This window comes from Rhineura floridana, chromosome 11, assembly GCF_030035675.1.
Source record: "Rhineura floridana isolate rRhiFlo1 chromosome 11, rRhiFlo1.hap2, whole genome shotgun sequence".
NCBI classification, from domain to species: Eukaryota; Metazoa; Chordata; class Lepidosauria; order Squamata; family Rhineuridae; genus Rhineura; species Rhineura floridana.
Genome location: NC_084490.1, coordinates 56,976,992 through 56,997,443, shown reverse-complemented (window position 1 = coordinate 56,997,443; position 20,452 = coordinate 56,976,992). Strand labels below are relative to the sequence as shown.

The 20,452-nt window shown below is 44.4% G+C and overlaps 1 protein-coding gene across 2 annotated transcripts in view; it reads left to right on the top strand.

The window, feature by feature from the left end:
- RND2 (Rho family GTPase 2) overlaps positions 1-15,615 on the top strand; it is a 39,428-nt gene extending 23,813 nt beyond the window's left edge. Inside the window, exons 3-6 of one of the 2 annotated variants that reach the window (XR_009758417.1) lie at positions 5,397-5,506; positions 7,578-7,712; positions 8,958-13,675; positions 14,739-15,615. Coding sequence is in view for 1 of the 2 variants with exons in the window: in XM_061589682.1 (XP_061445666.1) it covers positions 5,397-5,506; positions 7,578-7,712; positions 8,958-9,206 (494 nt within the window). In the remaining variant the exon portion in view is untranslated. Of the gene's footprint in view, positions 1-5,396; positions 5,507-7,577; positions 7,713-8,957 lie in introns of both variants that reach the window. The other variant, XM_061589682.1, reaches the window with a different exon arrangement.
- Positions 15,616-20,452: the final 4,837 nt, after the last annotated feature.

The following is a 20,452-nucleotide window of genomic DNA, read 5'->3' as shown; positions in this document are numbered from 1 at the left end:
ATCATGTGGCACTACTAAAAGCATCTCTTCAGAGGAACACAGAAACTGGGTAGAGGTATATAAGGTATGGTGGTCTCAAAGAAAATCTGGTCCCAAATTGTTCAGGGCTTTATATGCTAAAAGCAAGACCTTAAACTTATTCAGTAGCATATCAGCAGCCACTGCTATTTTTTAAGTAATGGTGTTACAAGTTGTCAAAAAGACCGCCCACCCCTCTTCAGCAACCTTGCTAAAGCATGCTGCACCAGCTGCAACTTCCAGACCAGCCTTAAGGGAAGCCCTACACAGTGCATTTTGTTTGCACTAGGAAACTCAGGAAAGCCAATATATAGGGAGAAAATATGATCTTGGCTATTCCATTCTGAAGGGACTAATACTTTAGAAATCCTGTTGGAGCCAGAGAGCAACAGCACTTTCACTGCTCTGGTAATTGGGCTTCTATGCCAACATTCTCTGCAGCTTGCCGTGGGTGTCTTTTTGAGTTCATCCCTTCACCAGGAGACGTTGCAAGGCTATCCTGTTGGCAGTGAGTGGCCTTTTGGGTCTGGTACCACAGGCAGATTTCCTTAAGAGGAGGAAGACATATGGTGCCATATAAATAATATTGCTTGTTGTTAATACTTCTGTTGTGTGCTATGCTTCAGAGGTGACTCATTCCAAAAGCAATTAGGGTTCTCTTTTTGTGTATGTCAGACTTGCACTGTGCATCTGTAAGTGGGTGTTGGATCTGTTCTCACCAGAGTTGCACTGTTTGCTTTGAAACTACTATTCCCAGACCATTCCCAGACCTCGAAGCCTCTGCCAGGACTCAGATTTGAACACTAAACATGGGGGGAAAGCAGCAACAGTGAACATCTGTGGAGTACCCATCCCTCTTGCTAGTGGCATAGTGAGATCTGGATTGATATGTGTGGGACTAGTTCTGTCATGCAGCAGGGGAGTCGGAATAGATGGCTTCTTGCGTCCCACCCACTCTGTAATTCTTGGATTTTGGAACTTGGCTGAGCATGCAGAGTGGCTCGCAGTTTCAGTCAGTAGTCAGTCAGTCTCTCTCTCTCTGTCTGTCTCAGATTTTCTGGTACTTTGGCTGCTGTGATCAGGTCTTGGCATTGTGAATAGCTACAAGATGCCAAGAGGGTATGTGGGCATCCAGGTTTCCTCTTTCTGAATTGGAGAGAGCCGTTGTCCCAGTGTAAGGAACTGCACTATCTTCCAGAACAGATGACAAATTAGCTCCATTCTGGGTGCAAAGTACAGCTGTTGTTGCAGTCCTTGGCCTTGGAGGAGGGTGATAACTTGGCTGAATTGGAACAAGTGTAACTGCCAGCTTTAGGGGAGCACTGCCTAATATTTGTAACTAGTACTCTGACTGAGGGCAAAACTAGACATCATGATAGACACATAGCTGCTCCGGAAAACAGCAACTGCATTTTGACTTCTCCGTCTGTAAGATCAAGTACAATTGTCCGATTTCCTAGAGCAGCCTTTCCCAACTAGTGGGCCACCAGGTGTTGCTGGACCACAACTCCCATCAGCCTCAGCCAGCATTGCCAAATGTCAGGAAAGATGGGAATTGTAGTCCAACAACATCTGGTGGCCCACTAGTTGGGAAAGGCTTTTCTAGAGTCACAACGTTCCATGTGAACCTCACTCCTTGTCAGTGGCAGCCAGTGAGGAGGAGTTGGGGTGGCAAAATGCAAAAACAGTGATGTCAGGACATGGGCCAGCTGTACTAGATGTTACAGAAGGGGAGACAGGAACCAAATATATGGCTGCTGTTTTTTTGGTGGCAGCCATGCATTTATCATAACACCTAGTTTACATCCCCCTGCACACTAGTTCTGGCTCAGCCCTTTCACACAGGAAATAGTAATAGAGTCGCTCTGAACATTGGTTGTGTGTCTTTTCCTCACCAGCATATCTCTTTAGAAATGAAGGACTGATCATTGCTTCTAGTAGTAACTAGAACTAGTAACAGCTTCTAGTAGTTGGCGAGAAGGTGTTTTGCCACCAGCAACGGGGAGCAGTAAGGATTTATCCAGAAAAGGGTATGTCCTGCTAATGTAAGGGAAGGTTTACTATGGTTCTAGTCTGCACAATAAGATATTTACTGTTTGCTTTTCCCTCCTTCCATCCATCATAAACAAGCATCTGCTCCTTCATCCCTCCAAGAAGCTGAACTCTGTTCATGCAGCTGAACCTTTTCGCCCAGGCTTTTTAAATTTTGTAAATTTTTAAATATTTTAATTTAACATTCTAAACTTAATATGATCTTAATTTATAAATCTCAATGGCAATTTTATTAATGTTTTATAATTGTACTATATATATATATATTTTTCCACACTTGCTCATATTTTAATTGTGATTTTATTTGTTGTACACCGCCCTGAGAGCTTTCTGCTATAGGGCGGTCTAGAAATGTAATAAAATAAAATAAAATAAAATAAAAACTAAAACCCGCATCAATATTGTGTCATAGCTCCATTGCTGTTTAGTGAGGCATTTCCAATTTGTCCACAGAATGTGCCTCAAATCAAAACGTTTACAGGTCAAAATGCTTAATACTCCGATTTGCGTTTTAGAGGGCTGTGTACTGTTGTGGATTTTGCCTCAGCAGAATATGCAATTGCAGCCTTTTAATTTATAGCCTCTGCTGTGCGCATACTGGCACCTATGTACTGAAAAGAAGGTGGGTGAATCTGCTTTAGGCTGCCTGCCATCCATCCATTCTGAACGCAAGGGCTGTTATTCTATGGCCTCTATGAATTCCTTGCACAGCACTTTGAACATGCAAAGCATTTTTACAATCTTTGTTTAGAATTGCCCTCACAATCTTGCAAGACCAATTGTTTCTTTTTTACAGATGGGAATTGGGAGGTGATAACTTGCCTATGGTCACCCAATATAACCATGATAGAAGATTAGACAGAGGTGCAAACTACTTGGCAAAATTTATGAATTGAGACCTCCATGTCCTCATTCCCAGTTGTGGGCTGCTGGCTGTGGTTGCTCAGTGCCCTCACACACAAAAACGCAATCTGCACGTGCTCACAATTCTAGTTGATCTTTCTTCATATCTGTCAGGGCTTTGAAGAATCTAGACAGGAAAGGAAATAATGGCACTGTGTGGTGATTCTTGCCTTATTATTCTTGGACTGTTCTGATGGTCAGAAGTCAGTTGCTATACCCAAACTTGTGTTGGGATAGCTGTGCTTCTGTATTCCTGAACAAGGGGTCTCCAGATCCTCAGCCAACTATCTGTCAACTGGATCACATTTCCTTCAGTCCTTGCTGCTTAGGAGCAAACTCTCTCTCTCTCCCTTGGTGCCATAATCACTTTGTAAGAGTAGGAAATACAGCCATGTTCTCTAAGCCAACCACTCTCCCAATTTGCAGCTGTGTTGCATGTCAGTGAATTGATACCTTATCCTATTATCTGAGAATGAAGTGGCCACGTGATAGAGGAGCTGGAGAGTTGGGTCTGGATGAGAAAAAACATATATTGACATTCCATACTCTACTGTGAATATCAGTGGGCATCCTTCAGCAAATTTTTCCCTAGCCTGACTCTTCCTTTTATGTATCAGGGCTGCCACGTAGAGATACTTTCTTATTGCCTTACATGGCAAGCTATTGATGTGCCATTGGTGGCTGACCATGAGACCTGGACAACTTTTTCCATAGCATGACAAACCTTTTGGGGTAGGTCACTGTTGCAGCGCTGTGGTGAACACATCTGTTCACTTACCATGGGGAGCGAAGTAAAGCTATGTCCATTTATTTATTTATTTATTACATTTATACTCCTCCTTTCTTTTCATGATAGCAACCCAAGGCAGTTTACATATGGTTCCCCAGCGGTCTCCCATCCAGGCACTGACCAGACCTGACCCTGCTGAGCTGGCCTCATGTGCCTTTAGACCATAGCCATTTGACAACATTGTATAAACTGGCCTTTAGGGGTGGTTGTGAGGACATGCCCTGAAAGGCACTGTAAAGTGCTGTAGCTTAATTTGAAAATAATAAAGGCTTCCCTACTCCCATCCCAACACAATATTCAGATGAGCTTGGGTAGCCTGGCATGCTAGCCAGGATAGAGCAGAACTAGTTTTAACTTATTCAGTCCCTCCTCATCTCCTCACAACGTCTTCATGCATACTTTAAGCGTCCTGTGACCTGACTCTGGGACTGACCCAACCAAAATGAAGGGCAGTCTGGTTTAGAATTGGCCAGAGCCCCATGTTCCCATTTGGGGATGCTGGCACTGTTGGGGCCTTGGATAGCATGAAAGTACATTTCGCCCTGGTGCAGCTACTATTCTCCAGATTGGGAGCAGAAGTGAAAATGGCATGGCTGCCTTCAGAAGCTGGTAAAAGTGCAGGAGACTCACAACACGAAGAAAACCCTGTGTTTTCCTCAGAAAACAAATGTGGAGGATGGGGGGTGCTTTTAGGGGAGAGAAGGTGGGGTGCAGAGTGCTGCTTTCCTCTTCTTTTGCCAAGCAAATAGGTACACACAAACCATGGGCCATTTTAGCCCATTTTCCATCTCAGCTGGGCCTGAAACTAGAAGTAAACCTGGATGGGGGGAAACACCACCTTTGGAAACTACTTTGGTAGAAAGGGGTTAAGCCTCCTGCATTTTCAGTACCTCAGTAAATGTGGGTTTGGGAACCCATCTGCGTGTAGTTCTGTCCTCAGGATACATTTTTTTAAAATGCATTCCGTCATGTTATAGGCTGAAAAGAGATGACAGAGCAGTTGCTGATAACTACACAAAGCAGTGAAAGTAACGATGGTGTAAACCATCTGGGATTCCTAACTGGAGAGAATTAGGACTGCTTTCAGTAGTCCCACCTAGAAGAGTTGAAATGAATTGGAAGGGGAAATGTTCAAGGAACCTTGCATGCAAAAGAACTAAATGTACATGTGTTTTCCAAGTTTGATATTTATTTATTATTTGATTTATATCCCGCCCTTCCTCGCAGCAGGAGCCCTGGGTGGCAAACAAAAGTGCTAAAAACGCTTTAAAACATCATAAAAACAGATATACACTTAAATGGTTTTCTCAGTTATGGATTAAGAAGCATTAAGACAACCTAACCAGAAACAGGGTTAGGAATTCTAAATGTGTCACATTCATACAGATCATTTACTGGTAAACATTTATCAACAAGATTTTAAACATTTAGTCTTGGAAATTCAAAATGTCCAAATTTAATTTAAAAAATGTGTCAACTTTCTGTGAAATTCTATTTGAGCTGTTAAGGTGCAAGTCTGTTTGGAACAACATCTTTATTATTTAGATGCTATTCAGGTAATTCTGAGTTAAAAGTTAAATACCATGTTTAGTCACAATGCTATTGAGCTAATGTGTATATACTTCTTATGTAGGCTCAACATACTATGACAACGTACGTCCCCTAGCCTATCCTGATTCGGATGCGGTTCTCATCTGTTTTGACATTAGCCGTCCTGAAACCTTGGACAGTGTCCTTAAAAAGGTGAGCTAGCTAAAATGTGTTGGTGAGGTTGGGATGGGACAGGAGGAGAACGTGCAGTTTTGGGGGGCTGACAGCGAAACATTTTTGTAGTTCACATCTTGAAGACGGAGCAGGACTCTAGCTTATTCAAGAATCACAATTGTGCTGCAGACTGTAGTAGTTGGTTTCTGATATAAAAACCACTGCAGAACTTGTGTTCTGGGAATTTTGGCTTGTGAGTGTTAAAAGGGGTAAGACTCCAGTCCTCATGCTTGTGAATATGTTTGACAACTTTTAGGCAAGTGCTATTTTCCATAGAATGCAGTTCATGTACAACAACAGGCAACTCAAATGGAGCAGTGATACCATGTGCAAGTCTGCTGCATGGCACAATGATAAGATACACAGTTCTAGCTTACTGTTCCTTACACATCTATTTGTGGAATATTCTGTGCCAACGATGGATCATGGCCAGCATAGTCAAAGCCCCAATGTGTCATGCAAGACCACATATTTACCTTCATATTTCTTAGAGCAGAAAATCTTTCTCTTATGTGACTGTGAGTGGTGCTTCAACTTTTTTTATTAATTAAAGTGATGGTGGGGCTCAAACTTGCCTAGACATTTATGCCTTTGGGCCTGGAACCCACCTAGTCTCAACTGTATGTTCAGTGACCTTGGGCAGACTGCTGGAATCCTAGAAAAACCTATGAGTATTCTAAAATCTGCCATCCCTATGTGTTCCAGCAAATGGTTAGTGTAATCATTTTTACTCTGTACTGTTCACCTCCAGTTTGTCTCTGCAACATCCCTCCCAGAGGCTTTTAGAGAAATGTTTTTTTTAATGCTTAAAACAAATGAGTGTCCCCTGGGACTTCTTTTCTGAACAGCTTTCAGCTTCCCTCCCGTGCATATTTCACAGGCTTGCATGGCAGGGAGAGTTCCTCAGGTGCTATGAAGCAGAAATCGGGGTTTTGCTTTTTGATACTGATATAAATACAGGAGGTTTTGAAAGCTGTGTGTTGTGCCCCCAGGCTGAGATGTGAATACATCAAGGTGGGGTGGGGAAACCTCATAATTGCTGGCTGTTGGATGCAAAATAGGAACCAGCTTTTGATTTCCACAGAGCTTTGGCTTCACACAGCTTGTCAGGCTAAAGGGAAGGGAAGCCATTTGAGATTCTTTGAATAAACAACTTTGTACAGACTTGATTTCTATTGAGCTAGGGCTTGCTGGAGCCACCAAGGTGACCCAAATTCTGGGCCGAGAAAGTAGAATTCTGAAATCTGTATAAACAATGTAAATAAGCATGCTTTCCTGAATGTTCCCATTTTTCACGATTTATTCTACTTCTATTAATCATTAGTAGGAGAAGCAAATATTTATTCAAAGCTCCGGAGCTGTCCCCTGACTAGTGGGATCCTGCTCAGCCCCACACACACCCCAACACCGGAGAATTTCTCACACACTTCCAAGTCTTTGCAGCCTTAAGGGCTAGAAACTTGCTTTTTATATCTGACAACAATTGAATCAGAGATTCTTGGAATACAGAACTGTGTTGGCCAGTACCAATTTTTGTTCTTGGGTGGTGTGGTGATGAAGTCATGGAATATGCACAGTGTTAATAAGAAAAGAAAGCTTTGGAGAATACATAGAGAGCTGAGCCACCATCACTGAGCAAAGTAAACCAACATCCACCAATGTATTATTCAGATGCGTGAGCAGCTAGGTGCTATACAAAATTTTTAAAGAGAACATGCTGGTACCTCAAAGCTTTACCATAGAAATTTTCACTTGTAGTCTAAATTTTGTAAAGTGTAATACCTCATTTTTATGTGCCACATACTGCCTTACCCTATCTGGAATGCTGCTTTTCTGTATTGTGCCTGATTTATAGAATCTGGCATCCCATAAAAAAATTACCAGTGGTATTTTGTTGCTTTTGTAAAAGCAACTACTGTTGCAGGAGAAAGCAGCTTTTAAAATAGGGAAGGCAAGAGTTGGGATGGGAAATGTATGGTGGTGAGAGGTTGAGCTAAGCAACTCTTTTTAACCTCATCTTTCTCTCTTTCCCAATTCCTTTTCCTTACAGTGGCAGGGAGAGACACAGGAGTTCTGCCCCGGTGCCAAGGTGGTTCTAGTGGGCTGTAAACTGGACATGCGCACTGACCTGAACACTTTACGGGAACTGTCCAAACAGCGCCTTATCCCCGTCACACATGAGCAGGTGTGTGTTGTTGTTTTTTAGTCAGAGCCTGGGCTTGCCAGGGACAAGGCCCAGCTGTCAGTGGCAGGAGTTGGTTCCAATATATGTAAATAATAACGAAGAGTGGCTCTGAGCAGGTGCAGGGTGCATTTTCCTTTTCCAGTAAGTAAACATAGCTAGCCCAAATAGATTTTGGGTTAGGGAGAAGGCCCTTGGGGTTGGACGACATAAATAAGAGGCAGGTTTGAGCCCCAGCACTTCTGTTTTTTAAAACTGACCATTGGCCTTGGAAGTAAAAAGGATTAGGGTTCAAAGGTTTGAAGGGTATATAGATCGTTGCACAGATACCTGTGCATATACGTGCCACAATTGACTACAAGCGCCCAGTGCACGTAAATCTGTTTTACATGTTGTGGAAAGATTATCTACACTGGTGTCTGCGATTGTGTGTGTTAACTCCCTACCCCTAGAAGTGCTTTCTGGCAGAAAATTAAGTGGAAGGCAGCAGAAAGGACTGGAAGGCAGGTAATTACAGGTGATGCAAGCAAGTAAGCCAACCCATGTGCTCAAGGCTTATTAATCTGAAAATGGGAAAATTCCTTCCCAACCCATATACGGTCACGTTTTTAGAATTCCTGTTTATGTCTTTTGTGCTGCAGTCCACCCTGTGGCCAATGAAATGAGCAGGACAGAAACCAAGGTGAAGACAGACAGCCATTCAAAAGCAAATACTCCCTAAGTACCAGAGAGGAAGGCACAAAGGACAAGAGATGACACGCTGTCGTGCTCCTCTTGTGCTTTTTTTTTTGAGTCAGGGTGGGGGGGCAGGACAGCTGAGCGTGTTAGGCTTGATGCACGTTGGGTGCCAATCCAGCAAGGCAGTTCTGAAGTTGCTTTGCATTTTGGCATCCACATAGACACCAGCCCCCTCCGACTCATTTTTTTTAAAGAGGCACTTCTACTTCCACCTTCTAGTAAAAACTAAAATTAACTGCTAGCTGTGATGTGAAAGAGACACATGGAGTAGCAGTGTCTGAGGAAGGTGGTAAGCGGGGAGCATCTCACAGGGAATGATGGCTCATCAGTAGTGATATGAGAGCAGCACAGTGGTTTCAGAGGGTGGAGGGAGAGGGGCTTGATAGAGGTTTGGCAGAATTGAGGGGGAGGCAGGAGACAAATGGTTACAAAAACAAGGGACGAAAGCAAAAAAATGGAATGGGTGAGTTCTGACATAACCTTTTGGTGCATTTCTCCCCGCCGACACAGGGCAGCATGCTGGCCAGGCAATTGGGTGCCGTGGCATATGTGGAGTGTTCTTCCAAGGTGTCGGAGAACAGTGTGCGGGATGTTTTCCATGTGACCACATTGGCGTCTGTCAACCGTGTTCACAAACACCTCAAGCGCAGCAACTCAAAGCGAGGGCTGAAACGGGTTGCACAGGTGCCTGGGCGGACGGACTTGTTGACCGACTCTGAGATCCGCAAAGACCGGGCCAAGAGCTGCTCCGTGATGTGAGAGGAGGAGGAGACCCCAGAGGGGCTGAAGTCTAGCACTACCTGTCTTGTTCATATCTCTTTGTACAGTAATTGGTCATGGGGAGGTCTCTGCACTGAGGGCCACATTCCCCAGGATGTAGGCCAGAGGAAAACAAAGCCTTCTCTGGAAATTAGTGGGGGGGGCAGTGATGGATCTGCCTGAAGTCGCAAATGCTATGCACATAGTGAAAATGTCTGGATGGGCTAGGGTTGCACAGGACACAGAAATGCTCAGGTAGCAGATGACCTTCGAAGAAAGGAGCACATCCCTGTGTGTGGCACAGATGGAAAAAAATCTTCTAATTCTCTTAAGAGTAATTATTTTGGAGCTAGCATCAAATATGTAGGCGCCCAGGCGACTGGCGTTTGTACAGCCATGACGCGTGGCAGTCAAGCCATGCCTGTAGCATGTGTATACACGTGTGTGTGTGTGTTTGTGAATTGTACACACAGGTTAAGTGTGGGGCTGGTGCTTATGCATGGGTCTGGTCATGGAATAAAGAGCTGTGGAAGGGTTAGAAGAAAAGGGTGATCATTTGAGAAGACCAAATGGGGGTCAGTCGGGGGGGGGGGACGATGATGGAAGTGGACAGCTAGGAAGAAGTGCTTTGTACAGTTATGGTAAGCAAAAATGCACTTAAGACCCTGAAGTGACTGGACAGGACGTTTTTGCTACATTGTAGACACTATCAACACATCCAGGTAGATAGGTGCCATGAGAGCTGGAGGACTCAGAAGCTGGGTCATCTGGAGCCATTATTCCTTCCCACCTCACAGCAGTCCTCCCAGTCCCACACTCTAGTGCCTTACACTGCATTGCACCTCCCTCTCCTTTGCTTCCTGTGAAGCAAAGGAGGGGTACAAATAACCTGTAAGAGCCATTGCAACATCATGGGAAGAGGCCAGTTTTCCCTGTTCCCCATTGCTGTGCCTTCATTCCTCTCATTGCCTTAAATGCTTTTTACAACTGCAGCGGGGATGATGCCAAAGTACGGGCCGGTGTTTGGTTTTTGTTCCCTGGAAAGAGAGAGAGAAAAGGTTAACTCCAGTGCTGCGCTACCTCTAGTGTCACAGGTAGTAAATTAGCCATGACATTGCAAACTAAGAAGGTTTTGGCAATTTATTGCTGTTTTGTCTTTCAGTTCCACAGTGCTGCTTTGGGCTGTGTGTAGTTATTTGGATTTGTACCAAAGAGAAATATTTTGAGAGGTAGAGAGGGGATCATGTTTTGCATCTGAAGTCTCCACTAATAATCTGGGCATGCATCTCTGGGACATCAGGAACTGGAGCACAGTGATTTGAAGGTATGGAAATGCAGCAATGCAAATTTCTGTTGAGATGATTTGGAGAAATGGGTTTAATAGACAGTTGCGCAGTATGCATGTGTGCCAGAGGCCAGGGAGTGATGTTGCATTAGCATTCATGAAGGACCCTGGCAAACAGTGAGGTCAAGCTGCTGACAAATCTGCAATGGGTGGAGGAAGAGGGGAAAGAGAAATCTGTTGGCTATTGGCACAGTACCAGAGAAGTGGCACATGGAGCCTGTTTGCAGCTGGAAAAAATTATTCCAGGGGACTCATTCAACGCTACATAATGCATCTGGGAAGGCAGCATTGGGGATAGGCTACCTTTTAGGCTTTTGATGGGTATAATTCTTCCTAGAACAGAACAAAGTTTAACTTTCACCACTACTGTTAACTTTCTTTGGTGCTATCTAAGGACTTTTCTGTGGAGCAAACGTATGTAAAATTCTAAGAGGAGGTAGTTCTGGGGCCCAAGCCTGCCTGGAAAGTGTGGTTTCTGGCCTGGAATCCTCCATCTCTGAGTCTTCTTTGGCTCTGTGGTAGCGTGGGAAATGAACTCTGCCTAAGCTCACAACTTCTTTGGCTGTTCCAGGACTGAGGGTTACATTAAAAAGAAATTCTGGAGCAGTAAGGTGTTACCAACTTGGAGGAGCAAGGAAGTTTTGGTGACAGTGGCCCTCAACTAATAGAGAATATGCTTTGTATGCTGATCTACAGCAACAGCACCCAGTAAAATCAGGGTGACTAACCTATAGCTCTCCATATGTTGTTGAACATCAACTCCCATCAGCTCTAGCCAGCACTGCCAATGATCAGGGATGATGAGAGTTGTAGTCAGACAACGTCTGGAGGGCCATTGACTAGGCACCCCTATTGTAGATATTTATTTGAGCCAGGACTTGGGTGCAGCCCAGAATGTTGATGAATAAGAAAGTCAGTATTCTGCCTCACCTCTGAGCAACCAAAGTTTGCCCACACACACCATGATTGTAGGACTTAGAGACTGGGGCTCCTGGCTTCACTCCTTAGAAATCAAGCATTGTAGATGACCTCTTTCTTTCAGGCTGGCAAGCTTAGTGCCCCAGTTCCTCTGGTACTAGGGGAGCTATTCACATGCAGGATCAGCAGAGGCTGCCTGTTTGTCCTGTCTGCAAAAAAAAAAAAGGGCACAGTTGTTCATGGGCTGGGTTTGAGCACAGCAGCTCCATTGTCCTTGCTGGTAACCCAGAGCTGAGCAGCCGCTTGAGTTCCAGCATCCCCCTTTCAGCTTCAGCTTGAGCTGGGATTTTGATGCAGGTTGTCTCAGGCCATGGTTGACCATGATCTAGCTTGGCAATGTTCAAGTCCCATACCTAGGCCTCCATTTCTAAAAATTGTGTGTGCGAGAGAGGGGAAGGGAACATATCTGAAAGCCATGCTTTCTGCTATGGAACCCTTTATTCTCCACCCTTCTGAAAGAACAAAGAAGTTACTGAGGGAAGGAAACGTCAAGGATCACCTACAGATTTTTGAGCTTGATTGTAAAAAAAATTAAAATCTTAGAGTGAGATATTTAATTCTCCTTCCTCCCCCCCTCCCCATCCCCAAATGCAAAACGTTAATGCTAACTTGGCTGTGTGTTGGCAGTTACAAAGTTTTGTTTTGTTTGAGGGAGAAAAGCAGGTCAATCACTTGGCATGACTTTCCTGCTAAGCCAAATAATTCCTTTTGAGCTTAGGTATTTTATCATCAGCCTTGTATTATTATTATTATTAGGCTTAATACATAAATTGCCTACCCTGGTGAGATGAAAAACCTTATTAAGAGAACAATTCTTCCTCACAGAGTTGTTTTTCCTCTTCTCTCTCCTCAATAGCTCCTTACTCTGTTCTGTATTCACTCTGCAATGTGAAGTTGGATGATGTTGATACTGAAGGAGCTGTAAGTTTGCCACAACTGTTTTTGTTTTTGGTCACCAGATTACTGGATGCATTCCTTTGTCCGATCTGTTCAGCTGTGTTTTGTAATGCCAGGCTCCAGTACTGGCAAATGTATCTGTGATCATGTGCCAAGAGTTCTGAAGTCAGAAGGTGCCTCTCCTGGAGAAAATAATAATTCCTGCCTCTTTTCTCTTGCCCTGGGCTGATAGGGTCGTTCCTTCCCCCTCCCCTCAAAATTATGAATGAACTATTAAGTGATGGGCACCTTGCGAGTTACAGTAACACATTGCTGCAGTGATTTTTCCCTGTCAGGAAGGGAGCCTTCATAATTTATTAATCCTATTTTTAGCATAATAGTTCTGACCATAAATGAACCTCACTAAAGCAAATTTTGAGGTCTTTATTAATCATTAAAAAGCATCCTCTCAATGTGCTGCTTTAATAAAAGCTTCATAAACTCCAAAAATTAATTAGCAGTGGGGCCCTGGGCACGGGATACAAATAAAGTTTCCTTTTTGCCAAACAATGTCATTCAAGTTTATGAAGGCTAGAAGGACAGGAAAGGCATTTATAGCTGGCAAAACTAGATTCATCTATCTTTAATGGTTACCTGAAGGTGATGGGACACAGCAATTTACCTCAGGAATTATCCTGAACTGCTTGTGAATATCCCTTTGGTCTAGGGCCCTCTTGCTCAAAAGTTCTACCCTGGGCTCTGCTTCTATGCTTACCACATTTCTACTGGGTTTGAAAATCTAGCAAGAGTCATTGGAAGATTCTGGGTGGGAAGAGCTTGTTTTCACCTTTGAAGTAAATGCATTTTAATTCCTGAAGATGAAGTGATGGACTTGAAGCCTGCCTGCCATGAAGCTATGTCTGTCGCCTTGGTGGCAGCCCTGAAGGGATCTTCATCCTCAGATATGTGAGGGTTGGGAGTTGCAATTACTGATGGGGTAGGGAAGGAACTCTGCGCAGGTTCAGTGGTATTCTGTTCAAGCAACATCGCAAGGTCAAGGCAGGAGCCCTGCCTCAAATAAAGTGCCAGAGCTGAAGAGTGAATAGATCTTGTTTATGAGCCTTTGCTTTCTCAAGGTTTGTTGCTACTTGAATGATACATAATGCCCTGATCATAGGTTTATCTGCCTGTTGTTGCTAGGCATTGCCCCAGGGTGTAAAAGAAGTTGGCTGTGGATCAGATGGCACACTTCAGTCCTGTTCTATAATCCGTAAGTGCTTTGGGATGGGCTCAGGTTTATAGAATTGAAGCTGGAAAGGAGACTACTGTCCACGTAGGCTAGTCCATGGAAGCCGGGCAGAGTACTACAAGTGGAGAGTAGGGATCACTTTAAAAAATGCTGGTAGCTCAAGAGCTTTTGTTAATCATATGGCTTATCTGCTTATCTAGACAAAAACAAGTTGTTGACATAATTCCCAGGTGGAATTTCTACCTTTGCAGCTGCAGTGAAATCTGAGCAGGATTTTTGCAGAATGGGCCAAAGCATATAAAGGATGGGTACATTCCTTGCTTGCATATTGGTGCAGATAGGGCCACACCAACCAAAAGTTGCTTCTCCCTTTGCAATAGTTTCTTACATAGATGTTTTACGTCAACATAGTCATCACAACACCACAAGCTCACCAAACACAGTAACTTGTAGTTTACAGCTATGGCTGCCGTCTTCTTCTAAGAACCAAAGAAACCAAAATGAAAAACCTGCCCCCCAAGGTCGGATAGCTTAGTTCAAATCAGTCTGGGAAATTCAGCATGCCATTAGCAAAGGGAAGTTTTGGCAATATTCTGTTCTCTTAGCCAGACCAGACACAGCAAAAGCAATACCTCTCCCCCAGCCACCAATTTCTAATGAACATGACTTAAGGTGGAACAGATGCCATACTTTTTTTTAAAAAAAGTTCTGAACAAATTGAGCTAACCAGAAGCTGGACAGCAATCCCTATCTACCCCACATGTAAAGAAGGGCAGAAGACAGAAGAAATTGATCATGGTTTGCTGGAGTGCTGAGAAAAATCCTCCCCCACCCTGGGAGTTACAGCGAATGGGAATTCATGGCAAGACACGTCCTTTTCTCCTGTGGCTCCTGCAGAGCATTCCAGAACCTTGATGTAGAAGAGACGTACCATTCCCAACCAGGCCTCTTAAACAGACCACAATTCATTGATATGATGATCTCTTTGCAGACCCTTCAAAGCCTGTGTCTGTAGACAAGACTTCAGTGTTATACTGTAATTATTTGTAATAATACAAATGATAATTATTTGTATTCTTTGCAGAGGGTACCTAAGATGGTGTCCTCCAGATGCTTCTGGACTCCACCTCCCATCATCCCTCACCATTGGCCATGCTGGATGTGACTGACGGAAGTTGGCAACATATGGAGGGCATCACTTTAGCTACTTTCTGTTTATCATATTTATGTAGAGAGGCTTATGGGGCTGCTCCACTAATTTTGTCTACTACAGGCAGCCGTATCCCAGGGACAGGATGCAGCGATGTCCAAAGAGAAGCATCATTCTTAAGGGCCTGGTGTGCCAGAACTATGCATTGTCACAGCCAGTGTGAAATAGTGAATGCAGAAACTTCTTTCCCCTACCACTACGGCAATGATATGGCATGAAAGAAAACAAATAGGATTTGGGTGTTCCTGGCTAAAGTGTTCTGTCTAAATAAAAACAGAAAGTCCTGCATGCATGTCAGGCTTGTGCTACTCTCTGGCAGATGCACTGGGCTCAAGTGGAACAATGGAGGAGTGATCTCCTATGCCCCTTGAAAGACTTGAGTTCATTTTAGGGATAGAGGTTGGGTTGGCCCAAAGGTACCACATGGTGACAAAAACATCACTGTGTGAATTAGGTGGTAGCACCTTTAGCCTGGAGCCGCCTGGTCAATATAACGGCAACCAAAAATATCATTTTAAGAATAAAAAGTTTAAGGGAACATTTGGTCAACAGCTCAAATGGGGCACCTTCTTTAAGTCTCTTGTGGGAAGCCTTAGGGGAGTAGCTTAAAGAGAGCTGTCCCCTTCTTAAGGAGCCCATGCATTTTCCTGCTTCATGAACTTCAACACTTACAAAATATGGTATTAGGATAAAAGGACTTCTAGGTCAAGGGCCAGGCAATCTCTTTTTAAGAAAGGGGAGTCATATAAACAGGAGACCTTGAAAGTTGGGAGGGGGAAGGGAGGGGTAGCAACCAAAACTGACAGCTGTGGAAGCCATCTGTATGTTTTATAAACTGCCTTTGGAACTTTCCCAGGCAGTTATTCTTTGGTAGCATTTACTGTTGGCTCACTTGGTGGAGAACAGCCTTGCTTTTGCTTGTGAAAAGGCACCTCACTGCACAAGCCTGGTGCAGCTTTGCACAGTTCTTCTTCTGTCTCTGATTGTGATCTCTGCAGCACTTAACATTTGCACCCTATCCCATCCCCTGGATTATTTTAGACAAAACAACTGAATCCTCATTTCTGTGCTTACTGTTTCTAATACAGAATTAAAAAACAGAAGTAGTGAGAAGAGACCTTTGTGGGTCCAATTAGTGCTCAAAATGCAGGTTGCCAATTTTTGAGTTGCATGTGGACACTTTCACATCAAAAGGGAGAAAGGTTTCCTCATGGGTTGTGCTGTTTTTTATGTTTGAAGACTTCTTCAATCTTAGGCTGGAGGAGAAAAGTTTGGAGCTGATGTTTCAAAGATTTGTCACTCCACAGACAAATATTCATTTAAAGAATAATGGACTGAAATGCATGCCACACTTCCCAGGTCTCTGCAGCCAATGTGGGGTTCATTTCAGCTGCTACTTTTTAAAAGGAAGCAAAGTGTAAAATGTCAGGTGGGGCAACTGAGGTTGGTCTTCTCTGGCCAAGAACCAAGTGAAAGATGGAAGCAATGTCATGGGTAGTGCAAAATATTTGCAGCAGCTCACACGTGTTTAAACAAATGAAAATGTTGCAGATTCTAAAAAACCAGATTTACCAATACGTAAGGACACTGTCTCTGTATACTCTGTCATTCTTTTATTACTTGACTAGTCCCTGGTGAGCCCTGGTTCCAGTTAAGTGGCTGCTGCACCTCTGATAGGTTCTTTGATCACTCACACTGCATAGGAATGCAGCTGCTTTTTCCTGACTTCTCCATCCCTTCTCCATCCCACATGCCTCATATTCACAAGATCCCTCATTATCAATAGTATCAATAATAACTTCTGTCCCACCTTTCCTCTCAGAGCTGACCCTTCAGATGATGTTGGACTCCAACTCCCATCAGCTCCAGTTAACATTGCCAATTGTCAGGGCTGATTTTGATTTGACTTAATATTTGTATGCCATTTTTCTAATAGTCGGGTTGGGCTCTTGCTCATAACAATGAACTATACAATTAATGAATCAAAACACAAAATGACAAAATCAGAATCAATCATACTCTATATGTTAGAGGAATGACAACCCTGTGGCAAGAAAGAGAAGAACAATCAATCAAGCCATCCCTGTCTCTCACATTCTCCTTGTGCCTCTCACCTGGGGTGGGGAGAGATAAAGGTTCCACCAACAGGCTGTCACCCTGGGGTAGAATCCAGTTTTCTCTCCCACTGAAGTCAGCCAGCCAGTAGTTAAAATATTGATTAACCATAGCCTGGAGGGGAAAAAATCTTACAAACCTGGCATTCAGCACCCACTCCCCACCTGGGGGAGGGGGAATGATCCATTACAGCAGCCTCACCCCCTGGAGTGTGAAACAACTTCACATGGTTACATAAGAGCTTTCCTTCAAAAAACAAAACACAGGTCAACAAAATAAAACTCAGCAAGGAGGTGCCATTGCCCTTCAGGCGACTTGGGACCCACTGAGGCTGACCTACCAGTGATGGTCTGCCATGCTGTGTCCGCTGGATCTTTTGTTTTCTTTTTTAGTCAGTGGGCCCAGTCCTGAAGAGAATCACAACTGCCAAGAGCTTCCTTGTCACTTTCCAATGAGCTGGTCTTTGCAGGTGTTTCTTAGGTAAGCGAGCAAGGTTACTGTGGGAACTGGGAGGGCAAGTGTTCTTAAAACGACCACCACCACCAGATAATAGTGGGAGCTGTATTTCAGCAACATCTGGAGAACCACAGGTTCCCTGCTACTGCTTTAAAGAGATGCTCTACTGCAGAGGTGGAAAAGACTATGGAGTTTGGCTTCCAGCTGCAGGTGACAAAACTGGAAAAGAGGGCCCAACAGTCCGACTGAGTACAAGACAGCTTAATGGGTTCACCTTACTGAATGACCTGAATTTAGCTTCCTCCCACAACCCTTAGCGGACATCTAGTCCAATCACAAGAGCTAAAATGAAGACTTTTAAAGGTTCTGTCTCTGGTTTGTGAAGCAATTTTAGTGTGCTGTCTGGCTGATGGTGAGGAGCACCCTTGTACTGAAAGTGCTGGCTATTTAATGTAGCTGACCACCACGTCCTCCTTTCCCCTGCCCCCCTCCCTGGGCAGGGTTCCTGTGCTTTCAACAACTGCAAGACAGAACAAAATTCAGTCGGCCCAGCTATCCCCCATCACAGCACTTCCATGGCTATGTCGTGAGTAAAAGTCATTGATTGAAGGTGAAGTCACACACAAAAGAGCAGGAACACAAGAAAAGTGCATTATGGATTTGTTTGTCGTGGGTGAACACAATTTGGTGAAGTCCACCTCATCTCTTCAGTTGTTAGGGCCCCCAACCCCCCCCACAGCCCTGCCACCCAAACATTCAACTGACTCCAGCTGCTGTGTAAGCGGTGATGTAGAAGAAGTGCAGCTAACCAGGCCCTGAGTATGACGGCTGCCTGCATTGCGCCGTTTTCCTAACCTTCAGTGCTGCAAGTCTAACATTTCCCAGGGAGGGAGGGCACAAGAGCATTTATTTAGTGCACGGAGTTCATTAGCAGCTGTGGCTGAGAGGGCAGGAACAGCACGGCGGTGGCAGCTGCTTAGACACACTGAGATGTTTTCCTGCTATCTGCTGCTGGTGTTTCCATGGCTTACTGCAGAACACCCTGCTGAGCCATTTCTGAGTGCAGTGTGCTTGCAAGGAGCCTGTTCCAAGATGTTCATCTAACCTATTTACTATAATGACAATTGCCTCAATGTTTATTTAACAGAACAAGACATCCTGGGGCTCAAGCTTTCTTGAATTCCCTGCCTGGTCCAGTGGTTGAACAGGTGGCATTACACATTCACAGGTTAGGCACGCAAAGGGCAAGACCTAAACACAAAATCTGCATGCATCCCCGTCATGGGTGAAGATGGCACTCTTTCCAATTGTCAGACACCAGGCTGGGAAAGGGATTGGGGGGGGGGGCAAACTGCCATGCTGAGCATTGGCACAAAACCGTGGGGAAGCGATAACTGTGATAAATCATATAGTAACTGCCAAACAATTCGAATTCAGCAAGCCTATGGCTTTATTCACCTGCTTGCTTGCTGTATTTTTATCCTGCTTTTCAGGTAATTATGGTCTCCCAAAGCAGTTCACATCAATTAAGAGAGAGAGAGAGAGATCCTGCCATGTAGCTTACAAATTAAATGAGAAGTCGCACAAGAAAAGGGAAGTGGAGGGGAAAGGTAGACGTTATTCAGGGCCAGAATGATGTTGGGAACCAGAAGGATGTATATCCAGTTCAGGCCAGGTTGATTTTCTTCCCTTGCTGATGTTTTTGATCGATTAGCAATCAGTGGCTCTTGTTCAACTGATGGATGGGGCAAGAGTGTCCTTTCCCCCTTGCTCCTTCAATCCCAGAAGGACAGGCAGGTGGAAGAGAGTGTTCTTTCTGGCAGGGAAGTTGTTTTGCTGGCAGATGGACAAGGCCAGGTTTGTCGTCTCCTGGTGGTGATGATCTTCCTGGCAGGCAAAGGGTGCAGCCTCCCAGTGGCCCTTGGTTCTCGGGCTTGATGTTAGCTTTTGTGTCATCCTCCACATAGAGCAATTGTAAGGAACTTTTTTCAATCCAAGGGCCACATTCCCTTCTGGGCGATCTTCCAGGGGCCAGATGCCAGTTTTTGGTGGGGCTAGAGGCAAAAGTGGGCAGAGCAATGGATGCAAAATTTACCCTTGTACAGTAGGCTAGCTACTCACACACTCCTTTCTCTCCTCTTCCATCTGTGCAAGCAAGCAAGGACTGACAGCCAAAGTTGCTGCAAAGTTATCAGTCTGGTCACCGTATTTTAAATGCAACTTTTGCAGCAGTCTTCAAAGGCAGCCCCATGTAAAACACATTGTAGTCCAAGTGAGATGTTATCAGACTATCTGTCCAGGAGGGGCTGCACTTAATACACCAGCCTCACCAGCCGGTGAAAGGTACGTGCTATAGAGGCCATGCGCTCCCAAAGACAAGACCACATGTAAGAATAACCCACTTCCCAGAGTGCAAACGTGATCTTCAGATGGAGTTGGACACTACCTCTCATGCCAGATGAACCACCCATCAACTGTCGTGTCTGCATTGAGCTTCAAACTTGTGGCCCTCACCTCCTGATCACAGACAAGGGTTCAACACTTCCACAGCTTCATGTCATCAGCATTACTGATTACACATCATCTCATCTCCTTGGATGACCTCGCCCAGTGGTTTCATGCAGATGTTGAATAGCACGGGGAACAAAATAGAGTCTGCAGCTCACCAAGCTGAAGCCCACCATGAACCCCAGCACCATATTCTGAAAACAGTCACCTAGCCAATCCAGATACCTGGGTTGATGGTATCAAAAACTGTTGAGAAGTTCATGAGAATTAACAGGGTCACACACTTCCAGCTCTCCTCTGTCACATAGATAATCTATCTGGCCGGCCAAACCTGTTTCATTACCAGACTCTCACCTAAAACTGGATTAAAGTGTGTCCAGATTATTGGTCTCATTCAAGAGTGGCTGGAGTTGACAGGGCACAGCTTGCTCAAGCACACTACCTAAGAAAGGTAAAGTTATGGCATATAGTACATGACTTACACGCAGAATGTGCCAGGCTCAATCCTT